Genomic DNA, 18,929 nt, shown 5'->3' with positions numbered 1-18,929 from the left:
CACCCTGAAATGGATGGGCCCAAAAAAACTCCACAATCAGGTGGGTCAGAGAATGACAGGCGTTCTGGTCTGAGAACCATTTAGTTTATCAGCTTTGGTCTCTAAATGGTCACTGTAATTTTAAGGGGGGTTGGGGGTGAGGGACTTGAGGCTGAGGATCCCTAATCTTTCCCAGAGTGCTTTTAATTTCTCCACAGCATACACTGAATCCTGACCAGGGCCCAAAACCGGACCGGGAGGAATTAGGATGAAGTCCATTCCTAGGAGATAACACTAGAGTGTCATGCACTATCAAGTTTATCTGGGACAGGGGGTGCCTGGCAGGCTGTCAGTGGAGCATGTGACTCTTGATCTCGGGGTTGTTGATTTGAGCCCCACGTTGAGTACAGAGAATTACTTAAAAAATAAAATCTTAAAAAAAAGTTTATCTGGGACAAGGTCTATGGAAGTTTATAAACAAAAGTGAGTTCTATGACAGTGGGAGCACTCACAGAGACAGTCATTTACCAAGAATGCTACTGCTGGGACTTTAGGTACTTACTGTAAAGTATCCCAAGGCTCATCTTTCTACCAGCTAATACCAGGCTTATTATGGTCTCTGACAGATATCCCACTAATATAATCAGGCTCCTCTCTGGCTCTAAATAAATAGTCTCTTGATATGTTGTCATTTAAAAAATCTGTGAGCTGGTATAGCCAAAAGTTCTTGGACTTCTAGGATTTCTATTCTAGAACGCAATGTATTATTCTGTGCTGCTTGAAACCACATCAAAAGCCTACCCCTTATGACAAAGGACTTACAACTTTTTTGAATATGACAAAATCAGATTTTCAGTGTAATACAAGTTGCAACTTTTATCATTAATCCATCTTTCAACATTAATCTGAATTCCAACCTTCCCCTCTCCCTCCCTTTGTAGGGATTCTTACTAGTGAGCAAAAAAAGGGGGATTACAGGATTTAAATCTGAAGGTTTTGGGGGCACCTAAGTGGCTTAGTCAAGCATCTGACCCGACTTCAGCTCAGGTCATGATTCCAGGGTTGTAGGATAGAACCCCAAGTATGGCTCCACACTGAGTATGGAGCCTGCTTAAGATTTTCTCTCTCTCTCTCTCTCTCTCTCTCTCTCTCTCTCCACCCCCCCTTTCTCTACCCCTCTCCCCAACTCATGCTCTCTCTCTAATAAAAAAATAAATAAAATCTGCAGGTTTAAAAGTGACAAATTTCTACCTTTTGCTCGGACTTCTGATTCAAATTATCTCCCAGTTACTAAGGCACCACGCAGTCTGCAGAACCATAACCAAGTTAGGTAAATTATAGTACACACAAGAACCAACCTTCTGGGCAGAATGAGAAGGAAAGAGGAAAGCAGGGACAAGATACAATGAGGAGTACCAAGCAACCTTCAAAAAAATGAATAAAGTAGGAAAAAGTAAATAAAAAGTTACAAAGAAAGAAAGCCTTTTTAAAAAAAGGCAGCAGAGAAAGAAACAAAGTAATCAGAAAAACACCATTCATGCATGATATACATTATCTTTTTGAAGGAAAGACCAAAAAGATGCAGGTAGGAACAAGCGAACGTTAACCAGGCAAGCTCCTGGTTACTAACACTCCTTCGACCTCAGGAAACTAACCAGAACATACATAAGCAAAGTCCATACAGCCACGTCCCATCTTATCCTAAACCTTAAAAAGAAGATTGTGAGGTGACAACTGTTAGGTAGAATTTAGAAATCTTTGGGGACTCCTGGGTGGCTCAGTCAGTTGAGCGTCTGACTTCAGCTCAGGTCGTGATTTCGCGATGAGTTTGAGCCTCACATCAGGCTCTCTGCTGTCAGTGCAGAACCCACTTCTGATCCCCTGTGTCTCCCTCTCTCTGCCCCTCCCCCACTCATGCTGTCTCTCCTTCTCTCTCAAAAATAAACATAAAATAAAAAAGAACTTAGATATCTTTGGAGCTCTAATTCGGAGGGAATTTTTTCCCCAAGAGGGATTTAAAAGGCTTACCGTGGGACCTGTATTTGGAGGTGATGATTCTTCTGTGCACACAGACAAGACAGAGAGGGAAGGCATCTGGGAGATCAGATCTGAGGGAGTCAGGGTTGGCACCTCTGTGCCACTGTCTAAGTTCAAAGCTGAAAGCCCAAGAGTATGATGCCCATTGAGCTCACTGGCACTGCTTTGGGTGGAAGGCTTTAGGGAATTCCGGAAGGTGCCATTGCGGAGGCAGGATGTGCTATGGAAAGTGCTTGCCAGCTTGGCTGTCTTCTGATTGCTATCATCAGAGTCAAGTTTGGGAAAGGATAGGGATTTGATATTGCTTACTGCAGGAATGGGAGGGAGGGACACTTTGGAAGACAGCGACATCTTTTCACAGTTGCCCAACTGTGGTAAGGTTATAAAGCCATTGGGTTTGTGAAGAGGCTTGATATCTAGGGTTGCCCGCTCCAGGGATGCCAGGACCTCCTCATCCTGTAACACAGACCCAGAGCCTCCTCTGGGCAAGTTATTGTCCAATAACTGAGCCATAATCGGTCCAGTGGTTCCTACCAGAATGTTTCTCAGCTCTTCCTTCTCATCAATAGTTTTTAACTCCAGATTATCAAATGGGTCTTCTTCACACTCAAAGTCAGCAGGATTGAAATCTGCCTTTGTGTGGGGTGGGCTGAGAACTTTCTGTTTCGTGGCACTGCTGCTGACCCGAGTCGGGGTGAGGATGCTGTTGTGCTGTAAGCTGGCAAGGATGGGGTTAATAGGAGGTGGCATTGTGGCTGTACTGTGAGTCTTGGAGAAGCTCATTTTGCTGTCGCCCTCTGGGCCACTCTTAGAATTCACTTTAGTTTCTACTTCCTCAGCCTTACGCTCTGCTTCCCGCTGGGCTTCTTGGATTTTCTTAATATCTTCAGCCCACTCAATAGTTTTCTTTTCCAAGGAGAAGTCATACTGCAAAGATATAGCACAGAAAGGAGGTGTGAACCCAGGTGACTGCCCTTCCAACTCAATTCCTCCAGAGAATTCACTTCTTCCTCACACCAGCAAAAGAGATCCATTCTAGGCAGCATATAAGGTGTATGGAACCATCCCCAGTCAGGAAAACTAAGGCTTCCTAATCTCCTTATATGGTTTAATCAAACTACACTCCTAGATTACATCTAGAAAAGAACTAGAGTTCCCACCACCTCTAATCCTATATAACAGGCCAAAGGTACCCTGCCAAGTACTCCCCGCCTTCCTTCTCTCCCCTCAGATCATTTTCCTTTCTAGAATTCTTCATTGGTGGCCTAGGCAGAGCTCAGTGGCTACCTCTAAAGCTTTCCTGATGGCCTGTTCCTTCCTCTGAACTCTTACATAGCATCTGTCTCTATCGTGTGACACCAAGCACAAGTGACCGCACGTAGATTTAATCTTTAATTTTTTCCTAAACATTGTCCCCAACAATATCACAAAACTCTGGTGGGCAGCTACTGGGCTTTAGACCCTCTTGGAGTCTGTTATCTAGCACAATGCCCTAGATAAATCCTGCTCAATAATAACAGCCCCTAACATTTAAAAAGCACTTACCAGGTACCATGCAAGATTCTACGCACTTTGTATGTATTAACTCTGGATCTTTTAAACAACCCTTTAAAGTACCTACCTAAAAGTAGGTATTATTGTTACCCTCACTTTACAAGAGCTTGCCCAACGTCATAAAGCTGGTAAGTGGTAAAGCCTGGATGTGAATCCAGGCAATTGACTACAGATTCTATGTTCTTAAACCACTACCTATTAAGTTATAATGAACAGATTGTACTCTAAATACAGGAAAACTTCTTAATAAGAAATCTAGAAATATTCATATCAGGATTTTACAGTGCAAACTGCATAAGGATTCACTTCATGGTTGGCTCCTTAACAGTACCTTCGAGTATATCTCAATTTACAAGAACTTTCATTTGCATACTTGGAAAAAAAATATGATTACATAAAACAAAATTCACCTTGGACAGGAGAAAACAAAACTTTTGGTGTTGACTCTAAAGCCTCAGAACTAAACAACGTCTGTGTGCACATTCAAGGCTAAACAACGTCTGTGTGCACATTCAAGGCTTCAGAGATTTAAAAAAAAAAAAAAAAAAAGGGGGGGGGGGGGGGGGGGCGGGATGGAGAGGAAAGGGGCCTATATGCTCAGACCAGAGTTTTAGAGTACAAGAAACACAATAAAGTGTCTCTGGTCATCCCCAAGTCTTTCAGTTCAAACAACACAAGAGAAGCCTGGAAATGCACATGTCAAGAAGTTTGTTTATACCCCTGGGCACCTGGCTGGCTCAGTCAGTGAAGCATGTGACTCTTGATCTCAACCCCCATGTTGGGTATAGAGGTTACTTTAAAAAATTTTTTTCTCTTAAATCTTAAAAAAAGAAAAAAAAAGGAAAGGAAGGAAGGAAGGAAGGAAGGAAGAGAAAGAAAGAAAGAAAGAAAGAAAGAAAGAAAGAAAGAAAGAAAGAAAGAAAGTTCATTTACATCCCTAAGCCAGCTGCTGAGCCCCACAAAGGCACCTTGTGATCATGGTACTGCCTTTCTACCACTAACAGTAGTGAAAAAACAGCACTGGGCAAAGACTGCTGCTTCTAACTGTGGAGTAAATCCAATTTTGCACCTGGCTTCTTCCACCAAATACGGCCTGTAACCAACTTCCCAGCGCCTGTAAACACGGGTCCCTAAAATTTTACTCTCAAGAACTGGAAATTTATCTCCTTTTTTTGTAAAACCTTTATTGACTTTCATTTTTTAATTACCATAGTAAATACAGAATACTTGGAACACAGGAAAAACAGTAGAAATGTTACAGTGAAAAACTGTGATTTGAGTGTACAAATAAATAATAACAGCATCAAATATTTATGGAGTATCAGAAACCAGAATATGCATTATAAATGCATTATCTTATTTAATCCTCATAACAACCTTAAATGCTAATTATCCCCATTTTACAAATAAGGAAATGGAAGCTTGAAAAGTGTAAGAAATCTGTACAAGATTACACAGCTATTACATGGCAATTCCAGCTCATGAATGAATGATACCAAATTCTGCTCTAAATCGAAACACTGACAGCCATTCCCCACTACTGTGACCACCACCAATATGATATTCAGTGAAAGCTTTCTAGACCCAGGGTGCATGGATTATTTATATATGTTTTACTAGATCACTTTGATGAATGTTTAACTGAAAAATTGAGTTTGTACTGTCATGTATGGGCAAATATGACAAAGTTACAGGAAGCGTCAAGGTATCTATATGTCTAGGACTCTAGGTCTGACTCTTCTCTGAATAGGAAGGAGACCAGTACCAATACCACAACCAAATCCCCCATGGAGACCCAGAGTGTCAAAGTTTAAGGGTACTGTGTGCAATTACAGAACAAAAATATTTCAACTGTCCCACACAAGAATGGAGCTCATATCTCCTCTTTTGTTATTAGTGGGTGCTATGAATATAGTGAGCACAGCACCATGCACTTATTAATGCTTTATGCTGATCAAATAAATAGAAAATTCCCAGCAATGCCTAAAATAGCAGCAATTTGAGATTCAAAACAATTTTTCTGGATGAATCAATGAAGCAGTGAATAATATGAGAACTATTAAAAGAAAATGGAGATGTTTTTTAACACTATTGTTAACAGTATCCTGCACACAGAGAGGTATTTACTAATACTTGCTATCGCCAATAAAAAAGTCACCAGGTAGGGCACCTGGGTGGCTCAGTCAGGTAAGCGTCCAACTCTTGGTTTCTGCTCAGGTCATGATCTCACAGTTTATGGGTTCAAGCCCCCACATCAGGCTCTGGTGCTGACAGTGCAGAGCCTGCTTGGAATTCTCTCCCTCTCTCTCTGCCTCTCCCCGAGTCGTGCTCACGTGCGTTCTCTCTCTCTCAAAATAAATAAATAAGCATTTTTTTTAAAAAGTCACCAGGCAAAGAGAACAATGTAAAACTTTATATGGGATATCTGTGTCTCTTCTGGCTCAATAAATTCTCCATACACAACAGGGATAGCAATTCAGTATTTGAAAATATGTAAGATATTAAATATCATTAGTAATGAAGGAAACACACATCAAAACCACAATAAGAGACCCACTGTAAACTCCAAGGATGTATATAACCAAAAAGATAGATTAGAAGAGTTGGCAAGGATGTGGATAAACTGAAACCCTCACGCACTGTGGATAGATTGTAAAATGGTGCAGCCACTTGGGAAAATAGTCTAGTGGTTCCCCAAAAGGTCAAACGTAGTTACCATATGACAACCCAGCAATTCCACTTATACACCCAAGAAAATTGAAAGAATATGTCTACACAAAAACCTATATACAAACGTTCATGCCACCATTATTCATAATAAACAAAAAGTGAAAACCACCAAAATGTCCATCAAGCAATGAATGGAAAAACAAAACGTAGTGTTATCAATACAACAGAACATTATAAAGTCATAAAAATGAATGACATACCAACACTTCATTCATTACACATTGATAAACCTTGAAAACATTATGCTAAAGGAAAAGAGTCAATCACAAAAGACTATCTACTGTATTATTCCACTTATATGACATGTCCAATATAGGCAAATTCATAAAGACAAAGTAGATTTAGTGGTTTCGAGGGGCTAGGGTGAGAGGGAATGACTGCTAATGGCACTGCATTTCTTTTGGGGGGATGAAACTACTTAGGAATAAGACAGTAATAACGGTTATACACTCTGAATATACTAAAAACCATTTATGTGCAAACCTAAAAAGGCAAATTTCAAGGTATATGAATATCTTGATAAAGCTATTATTCTAAAAAATGTAACTATAGTTCTCCCATTATAATTACTCACTGCATTTAGACTGGAAGATAAATATTTCTTAGAGTAACATGTTGGTGCCTTAGAGAATCTCCCAGAAACAAAACTCCTTTGCCAGAAAGCTGTATTTTTTTTAAATCTTAAGTCACAGGAAGAAGTGTTTGATGGATAGTCAAAAGAGTTCCCATATGACTCTTTCTCTAAACTGTAAGCTCCTTGAGGACAGTGATTAAGGTATTTATCTCTATCCCCAGCCCTAGTGGAACACTACTCAAAAGCAGGCATTCAGTAAATGTGTACTGAAGGAAGAAAGGAAGTCACAAAACATAAGGCTATTTGCTGCTTTCAAGAAGTAATTCTGTACATTTATACATAACTGCACTTTAAAGATGAGAGGATTAAGAAGCTATTGAAGAGGTGGCATTTAAGCACAGTCTAGAAGAATAAGCAGATTTTAACAGGTAGACAGCTTTCAGTACAGTGAGGAAGAGGAAAATATTCGAAGTGGAGGTAACAGCTCATGAGAAAAAACATAGTACAGATAGGTAATATACACGGTATATTCAATGAATTGGCAGTAACCTGCTATGGAGGAAACATGGAGGAGATAATGAGCCGAGGTGCTTTACCACAACCTTACATCTACACTTGATTCAATAAGGACTGGTGAACCAGTGTAAGTTTTTTTTTAACAGGGATGTGACAATTTGAAACTTTAACTTAGTAGTATTATTCTAGAAACAATATGGAAAATTTAAAAAAAATGCTACAAGAAGAGGGGCCAATTAAAAAGGCTATTGCAATAGTGCAGGTGAAAAAATAAGGTTAAGGATGAACTGGATGGTAAAGGTGAGACACAGCAGAGAGAAAAATATCACCTTATTTGAATGACCAAGAAGATAATGAGGACATCAAAAGAGAGAAGGAAAAGAGGCGAATGAGCAAGTCAGATGGACAATGGAGATTTGTTTCAGACAAGGCACAGAATCCCAGGAATACACAGTCTAACAGATTGCAGAAGGTCTGTAACAGATATATAAACATATGTAAGTATGTGTGTGAGAGAGACAATGTGAGCCAAGCAATAACAGTTGCTATAAAAAATACAAATAAGAGATAAGAGAATGGTTTTTTTTTTTCTATTTCACTATACATCAAATTCTTACTTTTTAAATTTTTAAATGCACTAAACTTTAACTAAAAATTACCACTTACCTGTATTTCTCTGACAACCTGCAAACAATCAGGCAAGGAGAAGCCAATAGGTAGACCAACTTTAGCTGGTGTTTTGAATTTGTCTCCTATCTTAAATGGGACATCATCAAGGTAACTGAAAGTCCCTATAATCAAAAATAAAGTAGAAAATATCAGCAAAAAACTTTATTATTTGTTTTGCTATACTCTTACATCTAGGATACAACATTAAGTTATGCTAGCCTAAAACCAGAAGTTAGAGAGTTGCTTCTCTGATTGCTTACCTTCTCCTGACCCTAGATCTCCGTGCAGGGAGGAAATCCTACCTGAGCCTACTTGATCTTATAAGGGTTTATTTTCTATTATACTTAGCGAAAGAGCCAAAGTACTCACAGAAGCCTAAAAGGCCTCCCCAAAGCCCACTATCCCTCTGCCCTCAACTGTCTGTCGCCTCTAACTACACTAAATCAAGGTGATTCTCTGTCCCTCAACCATGACAGAGTCAAATCTACCTCAAAAATTCTGCAGTGGCTGCTCCCTTTATCTGGACTGTTCTCTTAGATATCCACATGACTTATTCCTTTGTCTCCTTCAAGTCTTTGTTCAAATGTCACTTTCTCAGTGACGCTTACTCTGACCATCCTATTTAAAGTTCCTGTATGACCCTCACTGCAGTACTCCCATGTTACTATCTATCTTTTCCTCCACAGCACTTAGTACCTTCTAACATATTATTCATTTTTAAATTATATTTATTGTCTGTCTGGCCCAGTGGAATGTAAGTAAGCTCCTTGCAGGTAAGTATGTAAGTCTATTTTATTCACTGATACTGTCTCAAAACATACACATATTAGGCACTTCATAAATACTGAATTAATGATAGAACCTCCACAAGAGAATCTCCTTGACTAGATTTCTCTACTTCAGAAAGAATCATTTTTAATTAATACAAGGAATTACTCTACATTTTTTTAAGACTATATTCTGGAGCAGATGTGGAAATATTGAAGAACCACAACACTTATGAAAAAAGGAAAACCAGACCAGACCATGGGAATCAGAACAGGATTATCAGGAGACATAAGCCATATACAACTGAACTGCTTTAACTCCCTAAAGGTTCTCTGCCTAATAGCTGAATCATACAGAAAGACCAGGACATTATCACTGATTTATGGAGTCAGTGTATCACTAACTATACACTCCAAATTGTACATGGTTTCTTTTCTGGACCAGGTTTGGGGATAACTTACTGGCAGAACCATCATGGACAACAAAACAGTTGATAAAATTAATTCTGCTTTTTGACTATTAGTAGCTGTAAGGATTGTTTCTGGGCCTCACACTAGACAGTAGTGTATTTTCTTGAGCGCTCATGGACAGAATAAGACAATTAAACCTCTTCCATGAAGATGCCTTCTCTCCCTTTCTAAAAATTGATAGATTTCAAGACTTAACAAGCTCAAGATGTAGCTGTAATCTTGTCATCATTCCCATTTCCTCAGGTAAATACTGCTCTGATACACCTGACACCCTCCATCAGGAAGAAGGTCCCTGCTCCCACCCTTGGGGGCTAGAGTTTCTAACATATCTTCTATCCAGAATTAAAACATTTTATGTATCTCCCACTCAGCTAGCAAATTAAATTCAAAACCGTGTCCAATTTAACAATTTTTCTGGGGAATAGTTTCCTAGTGGGTCATACTTTTTTTTTTTTTTTTAAACTTTTTTTTTATTTTTATTTTTGGGACAGAGAGAGACAGAGCATGAACAGGGGAGGGGCAGAGAGAGAGGGAGACACAGAATCAGAAGCAGGCTCCAGGCTCCGAGCCATCAGCCCAGAGCCTGACGCGGGGCTCGAACTCACGGACCGTGAGATCGTGACCTGAGCTAAAGTCGGATGCTTAACCGACTGAGCCACCCAGGCGCCCCTGGGTCATACTTTTAAAAGTACTGTTTTCTCAGATGGCAATGCCTGTCACATTCCCACCCCTTTCTACTTGATTATTTCTAGTCCTTTAAGAATGAGCTTTACAACTCCCTTCTCAATCTCAGAACACCCAGTTTACACCAGCACCTCAGGTTGTACGACTGTGTTAAGTTTCCTTATATTCCGCCTAGAGACTGTGAGTGAGAATCTGAGTGTCCCCTAAGAAGGGATAAAAATGTTTCAAATTTATACCTCCCAATATCAGAGTAATATCTGGCAGAAGACATCCTCAATAAAGTAAAAAACAAAGAATACATAGTCTTATGCTTCTTTCATATTTAATTCTCACCCCCATGCTAATTCACATTCAATTAATATTTATTAAAATTCAAAGTAATTTACCAAAACTGGCAAGGCTAGTCACAGAAATGTACCAGGTACCCCCACCCCTCAAAAAACTATCAGGTATCATCATAGCTTGCCAACAAAACCAAGTATTGGTTACAACACTAAAACTCTGTCACTTACAAAATTCTTTATATTATAGAGATTAAAAGGAAAGTTGTATCTAATTTTAAAAACTGGGAGGGAGGGCATCTGGGTGGCTCATCCAGTTGACTCCTGGCTTCAGCTTAGGTCATGATCGATCCCATGTGGGACTGTGTGTGGAATGTGGAGCCTGCTTAAGATTCTCTCTCTCCCCCTCTGCATCTCTCCCCTGCTTGCTCTCTCTAATAAATAATAATAAATTTATCTGCCCTCCATGAACACAGGTGCTCAAATTTTCCTGAAAGTTAAATTTTAACTTTAGCTAGTATCCTGATTAACTGGAAACAAAGTTGAAACTAGCATTTTCTAAGAAGCACTGGAAAGATTTACAGTCAAACTAACAATCACAAAATTAAGTCTTTTGTTTAACAATGTTTATTAATTCAGGGGAGCCTGGGTGGCTCAATCAGTAAAGTATCCAACTTCGGCTCAGGTCATGATCTCACAGTTCATAAGTTCAAGTCTTGCATCAAGTTCTCTGTTGTCAGCACCCCAGAGGCCACTTCAGATCCTCTGTCCCCCCTTTCTTCCTTCCCCTCCCCCACTCTCTCTCTCTCAAAAATAAACATTAAAAAAAAAGAATGTTTATTCATTCCAAGTAGGTTTATATAACACACACACTGAAAAAAATCCTATCCATAATATACAAGCATATATGATATATAAATATAAGAAAACTCATCCACACAAAAAGTAACAAAAAAAAATCTTTTTAAATGTTTTGCTATTTGAGAGAGACAGTGCGTGATCGGGGTAGGGGCAGAAACACAGATACAGAATATAAAGCAGGCTCCAGGCTCTGAGCTGTCAGCACAGAGCCCAATGTGGGGCTCAAACCAATGAACCGTGAGATCATGACCTGACCTGAATTCTGAAGCTTAACTGACTGAGGCCACCCAGGCGCCCCCTAACAAAATTTTCTTAAGTGAACAGTTCTGTTAGGGCACCTGGCTGGCTCGGTGTAATGTGTAACTCTTGACCTCAAGGGAGAGATTACTTAAAAATAAAATCGTTTGAGGGGTGCCTGGATGGCTCAGTTGTATGAGCGCCTAACTCTTGGTTTCAGCTCAGGTCATGATCCCAGGGTCATGGATTGAGCCCCGAGCTAGGCTCCATGTTGAGTGTGGAGGCTGCTTAGGATTCTCTCTCTCTCCCCCTGTGTCCCTCTCCCCAGCTCATGCTCTCTCTCTCTAAAAAAAAAAAAAAAAAAATTTAATGAAATCTTTTAGAGACACCTGGCTGGCTCAGTCGGTTGAGTGTCCAACTTCAGCTCAGGTCATGATCTCACAGTTTGTGAGTTCGAGCCCCACATCGGGCTCTGTGCTGACAGCTCATGCCTGGAGCCTGCTTTGGATGCTCTGTCTCCCTCTCTCACTGCCCCACCCCTGCTCACGTTCGCTCTGTCTCTGTCTCTCAAAAATGAATAAATGTTAAAAAAAAATTTGTTTAACGAAACCTTTTTATAAATAAGTATCTTTTTTAAAAGGGCATTTAAAGAGATGGCAACAAAGCAAACAACCCTTTAACGAATATATCAAAATATGTATTTCTCATTTCTCAATACATTTTTTTTTTTAATTTTTTTTTTTAACGTTTATTTATTTTTGAGACAGAGAGAGACAGAGTATGAACAGGGCAGGGGCAGAGAGAGAGGGAGACACAGAATCTGAAACAGGCTCCAGGCTCTGAGCTGTCAGCACAGAGCCCGATGCGGGGCTCGAACTCACGGACCACGAGATTGTGACCTGAGCCGAAGTCGGCCGCTTAACCGACTGAGCCACCCAGGTGCCCCTACATCTTATTTTTTAAATAGATTCAATAAAAGCTCAACTACAGAGAATTAAACACTATGACTAATAATTTTCCAGCTTACACCAAATACTTTTTACTTTCAGTCTTTTTTTTTTTTCATGTTTATTTATTTATTTTGAGAGAGAGCATAAGCAAGGGAGGGGCAGAGACAGAAGGAGAGACAGAATCCCAAACAGGCTCCACACCGTCAGCACAGACTCCAATGTGGGGATCAAACCCATAAACCGTGAAATCATGATCTGAGCCAAAACCAAGAGTCCCACACTTAAGCTACCTAGGCACCCCTTTCAGCATTTATTACTGAATATCTTTCTTTTTCTGAGTATCTTTCTAAAATGTCTGGGCCTGTTTTCTTAAAATTTAGTTTAGAAAAAGAAAATTAAGTATATCTGTGATGACTGCGGCTGTGGCAGTTCCCTGAAGTCAGGTTCTGTATCGCTTTGCATTATGCCACAGAAGAGACTGGGCTGAAAATGTAGTATATCTCAGGATAAATTCTGGGAAGACTTCATTGTGTTTTCTTTCTTTCTCAATTGCTGATATACTGGTGATCCTGTGACCTGCCTGTTTCCCTGAAACAAAGTTACAATTCCAGGGAGGAGGTGGGATGAATTCTTAATGGAGGATAGAAACTGGATTATGCTTAATTCAGGTCTTACTGTAAACTCAAATTGAGGATTAAAATTTAAGTTTTTGAAAAAGAAGAACAGTAAAGACCAAACTTAAAATTAAGTGAAAAACACAATTCCATGACTGGGTATCACTACCTTAAAGCTGTGAAGTTGGCTTTAAAATTAGACACATGGACAGATAAATAGACACACACGTATACAGACACACATTAAAATTATACAGATATCTGCTATAGGATATGAAGTCACAATAAATGTTACTCACACCCTAACAACAGCCAGACAACCTACAAAATCAGCTTTTAAATACAGAGTGTCTGGCATTCAATCAAAAACAAGACACACAAAGAAGCAAAAAATGTAACCCATCATTAAGAGAGGAAGCAGTCATCAGACCCAAACTGAGTGATGGCCAATATATTGAAAGTATCAGAAAGGTGGTGAACATGTGTTAGCAGATGAGGAATTTCAATAAAAGGCAGAAATATAAAGAGACAAAACAATAATGCTAGAAGTGAAAAATGCTGTATCAGAAAAGAAAATCTTTGACAGTTCATAACCAGGCTACAGGGATAATCAGAAGACAATACTTAGCAGAGAAAACAATCAGAGAACCTGAGGTTAGGTCAAAAGAAATTAACCAAATTGAAACACAAAGGAAAAGGAAAAGAAAAAAGAAAAAAATGGAACAAAGCCTTAAGAAAGCTTTAGGAGTATCAAACAGCCTAATATGTGTATGATTAGAGTTTCAAAGGTAAGAGAGAAACAATGGGGCAGAAAAATTTAAAAGAGATAATGGCTTGCAAATTTTCCCAAAGTGATAAAAGACATCCACCCACAGATCCAAAAAGTTTAGCTAACTTCAAGCAGGATAAATACACAGAAAATCACACCAAGGCACATCATGGTCAGATTGTTAAAAACAAAGAGAAAATCTTGAAAGAAGGTGGGGAGCAGCAATGATTAAATGATGGCCAATTTCTCTACATTACACTGTAAAGCATAGCTGATCAACTTCTGAAACAATTTAAATCTTTTTTTTTAATGTTTATTTATTTTTGAGAGAGAGAGCGCAAGCAGAGGAGGGGCAGAGAGAGAGAGAGACACAGAATCTGAAGCAGGTTCCAGGCTCTGAGCTGTCAGCACAGAGCCCGACATGGGGCTCAAACCCACCAACTGCGAGATCATGACCTGCGCAAAGTAGGACACTTAACTGACTGAGCCACCCCGGCGCCCCAACTTTTGAAACAATTTAAAATAAAATACCTTTCTCTATACCTCAGCAAGAAAAAGATGTCAATATCCTGGTAGAAATTAAACCAAGGGCAAAATGAACCTCCCTTAAAAACTAGCTAACTAGGGGCACCTGGGTGGCTCAGTCGGTTAAACTTCTGACCAGCTCAGGTCATGATCTCACAGTTCAGGAGTTCGAGCCCCAAATCGGGCTCACAGCCCACTTCAGATCCTCTGTCTCCCTCTCTCTCTGCCCCTCCCCAGCTTACACATGCTCTCTCTCTCTCAAAAATAAAGATTGTAAAAAAAAATTTTTTTTAATTTAAAAAAAGAAAAATAAATTAGCTAAGGGCACCTAGCTGGCTTAGTCAGTTGAGCACTGTGACTCTTGATCTCTAGGTTATGAGTTTGAGCCCCATGTTGGGTGCAGAAAGAGTTTAAAAATAAAATCTTTAAAAAAAAAAGTTAGCTAAGTAAATGGTCATAAATAGGATACCCTGGCATTTCAAAGGAGAGAGTTTAGTTTCATTAAGTTATATCTTATTATACAGACTTCTTTTTTTCTAAATTAGAATCTCAGGGCATTTTCCCAGATAGTAAAAGAATAATTTTTGTTCGTTGAAACATTTTTAAAAGACCTTTAAAAGTCGTTTCTGGAAAATAACTTTTTTCTTGGATGAAACAAGTGGAAAATGAGTTAAAAACTAAAGGGGATTAACATTGTAAAGCACCAGGCTCCAGGAAAAGCCTGATTTACACTGACCCAAGGGTTTGCAATTTACATATTCTAAGAACAATATTTTTTAATTTTTTTTAACGTTTATTTATTTTTGAGAGACAGAGCTCAAGAGGGGGAGGGGCAGAGGAGAGAGGAAGGCACAGAAACTGAAGCAGACTCCAGGCTCTGAGCTGTCAGTACAGAGCCCGATGTGGGGTTTGAACCCATGAACTCTGAGATCATGACCTGAGCCAAAGTCAGACGCTTAACCGACTGAGCCACCCAGGCACCCCTAATGTTTATTTATTTTTGAGAGAAAGTGTACAAGCAGGAGGGGCAGAGAGAGAGAGGAAGACAGAGGATCTGAAGCAGGCTGTGTGCACTGACAGCAGAGAGCGTGATGTGGGGCTTGAGCTCCCAAATTGCAAGATCATGACCTGAGCTAAAATCGGGCACTTAACCAACTGAGCCACCCAGGCACCCCTATAGGAACAATAGTTTTAAAAGTCTTTGAGAATTGTTTACATCTCTTATTCTGTTATTTAGGGATATGTAATTATTAATGACAGTGGAAGAAGTTCAACCTCAGTTGAAAAAAACAAACTTGAAGGTAAGTTAAATACCAGTCATAAGACAGCATAGCAAAAAAATCTAGTCAACTCAAATATTTGAAAAGAAAAAAAAAACTATTTAATATCCAGTCACAAGAGCAGATGCTACCTCCTGTCCACACCCCAAAATGCCCCTGGAAGAATTACACACACACATATACCCACTAACCCCAATGGGCCAGTCAGATAATACCTAACTTAGGGAGAATCAATCCACAGGCCTATAAGCTAGGCTGTGCCAATCAGATTCTCCCTTGGCCAAAAGACAGAAAAACTTCAGCTATATGATGCTAGCTGCTTAAACTGAAAGATCAAGTACCAAGCAACACCATATGGGGGGAGGGGGTGCATTTCTGGCCCTATGCACTCTATACAAGTAGGCAAGTAGGCCAAGAAAGCAAGTCTATTAAGAGAAGAACAAAAATGGAGCACACCCTCAGAGAAAAGCAGTAAGGAAAGGCTATGTAGCCTTCTGAGAGATGGGAGCAGATGCCTTAGTTTCCTGGCTTTCTGATTTGTAAGGCCAAGCTGAACTTGATTTCCCACACTCAGCTACCTACAAGACTGCCTACTCCCATTTTTTTTTTTTTTGCCTATTTCCTTTAATTTCTATTCCTTAAACTACATGATATCTAAAAATAAGACTCTTTACTCTAAAAACTCAACGAAAGCAATGGAAATTCAGGTAGGAACTCAGCAGTTTAAAGCAGAAGAAGCTGAAGAGAGAAAGAGAAAATCTATTCTCAAATTTTATTCCGAATATTTTGCTTAATAAAATTTTGGTGAGGAATGCAAGGTGATGGAGGACTTTCTAAAAAACAAGTCTTTACTGATCAGGTAACTTCAAAATTAGAATCTTCTCTCTGGATTGTTTAGCTGAAACACATAATCTGGAGTCCATCTTATTTTCACTCCAGTCAAAAAGGATTTCCTAAAGAGCCAAGATATATAACTTGTCTTTTGAAATAAGGTAAGTTAAAATTTTTCTTTTTTGCTATTTTCTCCCCTAGGTCTTTCCTCTGTCATTTGCTGTCCTCTTTTTTCTTGAAAAAAGCTATCCAGAAGCAACTTCAGATCTGCCTCTCTACTATCATCCAAATACTACAAAAGTGCCACATAATAATCCTTAAATAATACAAAATAGGTTACCTGGCAGATCTGATGCCCCACCTGCTACACAGAATGCAAATTCCAGAGTCTGAATGACTTAACTCCAAAAGGATTTAACAAAACATATACAAGTGATGCATGTAAGGATAAACACAACAGTAATTCAAAATATTAAACTCTTGTGTAAAATATACTAGCAAGTTAGAACCCCAGTGACTGCTCCAGCACCCTGACTCAGCTGATACTAACAAGCAACCATTTGTACATCAGAAGAGCATACCAACACATGTTGCCACGCCGTCTGGCAAACCATTCTTACAATGACATGATTTTAAAAATGGAAAATGAGCTTTAAAAACCTACTTAAATTAACGGTGTTGTCTGGATATTTCTGTTGTTTAATTCTACTATATGAAAAGAGGGTCTAATTTTAACTTCTTAGGCATCTCTATTCCTCCCAAATGCATATAATAAAGCTTACTAATGTATTCAATTTTGGAAAGTCATATCTTAGAAAAGGATGACAGGGGCACCTGGGTGGCTCAGTCGGCTGGGTGTCCGACTTCAGCTCAGGTCTGATCTCACCATTCATGGGTTCTAGCCCCACATCAAGCTCTGTGCTAACAGCTCAGAGCCTGGAGCCCTCTTCAGATTCTGTGTCTCCCTCTCTCTCTAAGCCTCCCCCACTCACATTCTGTATCTCTCTCAAAAATAAATAAACATTAAGAAAAAAAATTTTTTTTTAAATAACAAACTATTATGGGGCATCTGGGTGGCTCAGTCGGTTAAGCGTCTGACTTCAGCTCAGGTCATGATCTCGTGGTTTGTGAGTTTGAGCCCCACGTCGGGCTCTGTGCTGATGGCTCAGAACCTGGGGCCTGCTTCAGATTCTGTGTCTCCCTCTCTCTCTGCCCCTCCCCTGCTCATGCTCTGTCTCTGTCTCTGAATCATAAATAAACGTAAAAAAAAAAATTTTTTTTTAATGATAAACTATTAGTTTCTTTTTAATTAAAAAAAAATTTTTTTAATGTTTGTTTTTGAGAGAGAGAGAGAGAGACAGAGCATGACAGCGGAGGGGCACAGAGAGAGGGAGACACAGAACTCAAAGCAGGCTCCAGACTCCGTGCTGTCAGAGCAAAGCCTGACGTGGGGCACGAACCCACGAACTGCGAGATCATGACCTGCGCAGAAGTCGGACGCCCAACTGACTGAGTCACCCAGGCACCCCCATATTTTAAAATTTTTTTTAATGTTGATTTATTTTTAAGAGAGCGAGCGAGAGTGCACACAAGCAGGGAAGGGGCAGAGAGGGAGGGAGACAGAATCCAAAGCAGGCTCCAGACACAGGGCTCCAACTCAAGAGCCGTGAGATCATGATCTGAGCCCAAGTCAGATGTGTAACTGACTGAGCCACCCAGGTGCCCCAGATGATAAACGATTAGTTTCAAATGCAAAACTGTAATTACTACTACTGACATTCCTGTAATTACTGATCCGCTGATCATGGTTTATTTGTAGTAATTACTTCCTATTATTGTGGGACAGGAAGGATGAGGGGATGGACATTAAACCAAACCATTATTAAGTATTAACTAAAGATTCAGAATTTTTCACATTTGAGATGGCAAAGAACTATGACCACGGGATAAGAAAGGGAATGGTAACTACTTCAAAATACTGCTGAAGAACAATAAAAATAGATAGGCTCCCTATCCATCCCTGGTAATTTTAAGTACAATAACCAGCGAGACTCTAAAGTTTAACTACCTACTTAAATACTAAATTACCTGAAATCCATTGGAATGTATATGCTACCCTGCTGTACAACTTTTTCTCAAGCTGCCCATTTAAATAAATAAAAAGGGGCACTTACTTAAACAATGCTAAGTGATTTCAAATCCTCTAATCAAATCATAACTTAAACCATTATATCTAACAGTCCACTTACCATGAAAATCTGCACCCAACTTCTTAGAAGCCATTTAGAACCTGAAAAGCAAAGAAATATTTTTAGGCACATGATACTCTGAGGGGATATAAACAAATTATAGGAATATTGAGACTATAGGGGCATCTGGGTGGCTCAGGGTTAAGGATCCGATTCTTTGATTTCGGCTCAGGTCATGATCTCACAATTTTGTGACAGAGATTTGCATGGGATTCTCTCCCTCTCTCTATCCCTTCCCCACTCATGCACATGCTCTTTCTCTCTCAAAATAAACAAACATGAAAAGAAAAGAAAAGAAGAGAAGAGAAAAGAAAAGAAAAGAAAAGAAAAGAAAAGAAAAGAAAAGAAAAG

General features: G+C 39.5%; 1 protein-coding gene across 3 annotated transcripts in view; it reads right to left on the bottom strand.

Moving 5' to 3' along the window:
- The window catches only part of UBAP1 (ubiquitin associated protein 1), a 61,749-nt gene that overhangs the window by 9,053 nt on the left and 33,767 nt on the right, over positions 1-18,929 (bottom strand). For all 3 annotated transcript variants that reach the window (XM_049625195.1, XM_049625205.1, XM_049625212.1), the window contains 3 exons: positions 18,579-18,619; positions 8,057-8,181; positions 2,008-2,943 (listed from right to left, as the gene is read on the bottom strand). In XM_049625195.1, the coding sequence (XP_049481152.1) occupies positions 2,008-2,943; positions 8,057-8,181; positions 18,579-18,612 (1,095 nt within the window). In that variant the 5' untranslated portion in view covers positions 18,613-18,619. The remainder of the gene's footprint in view (positions 1-2,007; positions 2,944-8,056; positions 8,182-18,578; positions 18,620-18,929) is intronic.

This window comes from Panthera uncia, chromosome D4 (genome assembly GCF_023721935.1).
Source record: "Panthera uncia isolate 11264 chromosome D4, Puncia_PCG_1.0, whole genome shotgun sequence".
Lineage (NCBI taxonomy): Eukaryota > Metazoa > Chordata > Mammalia > Carnivora > Felidae > Panthera > Panthera uncia.
The sequence above is the reverse complement of the archived record's forward strand: the minus strand, read 5'-3'. Positions and strand labels throughout refer to the sequence as shown.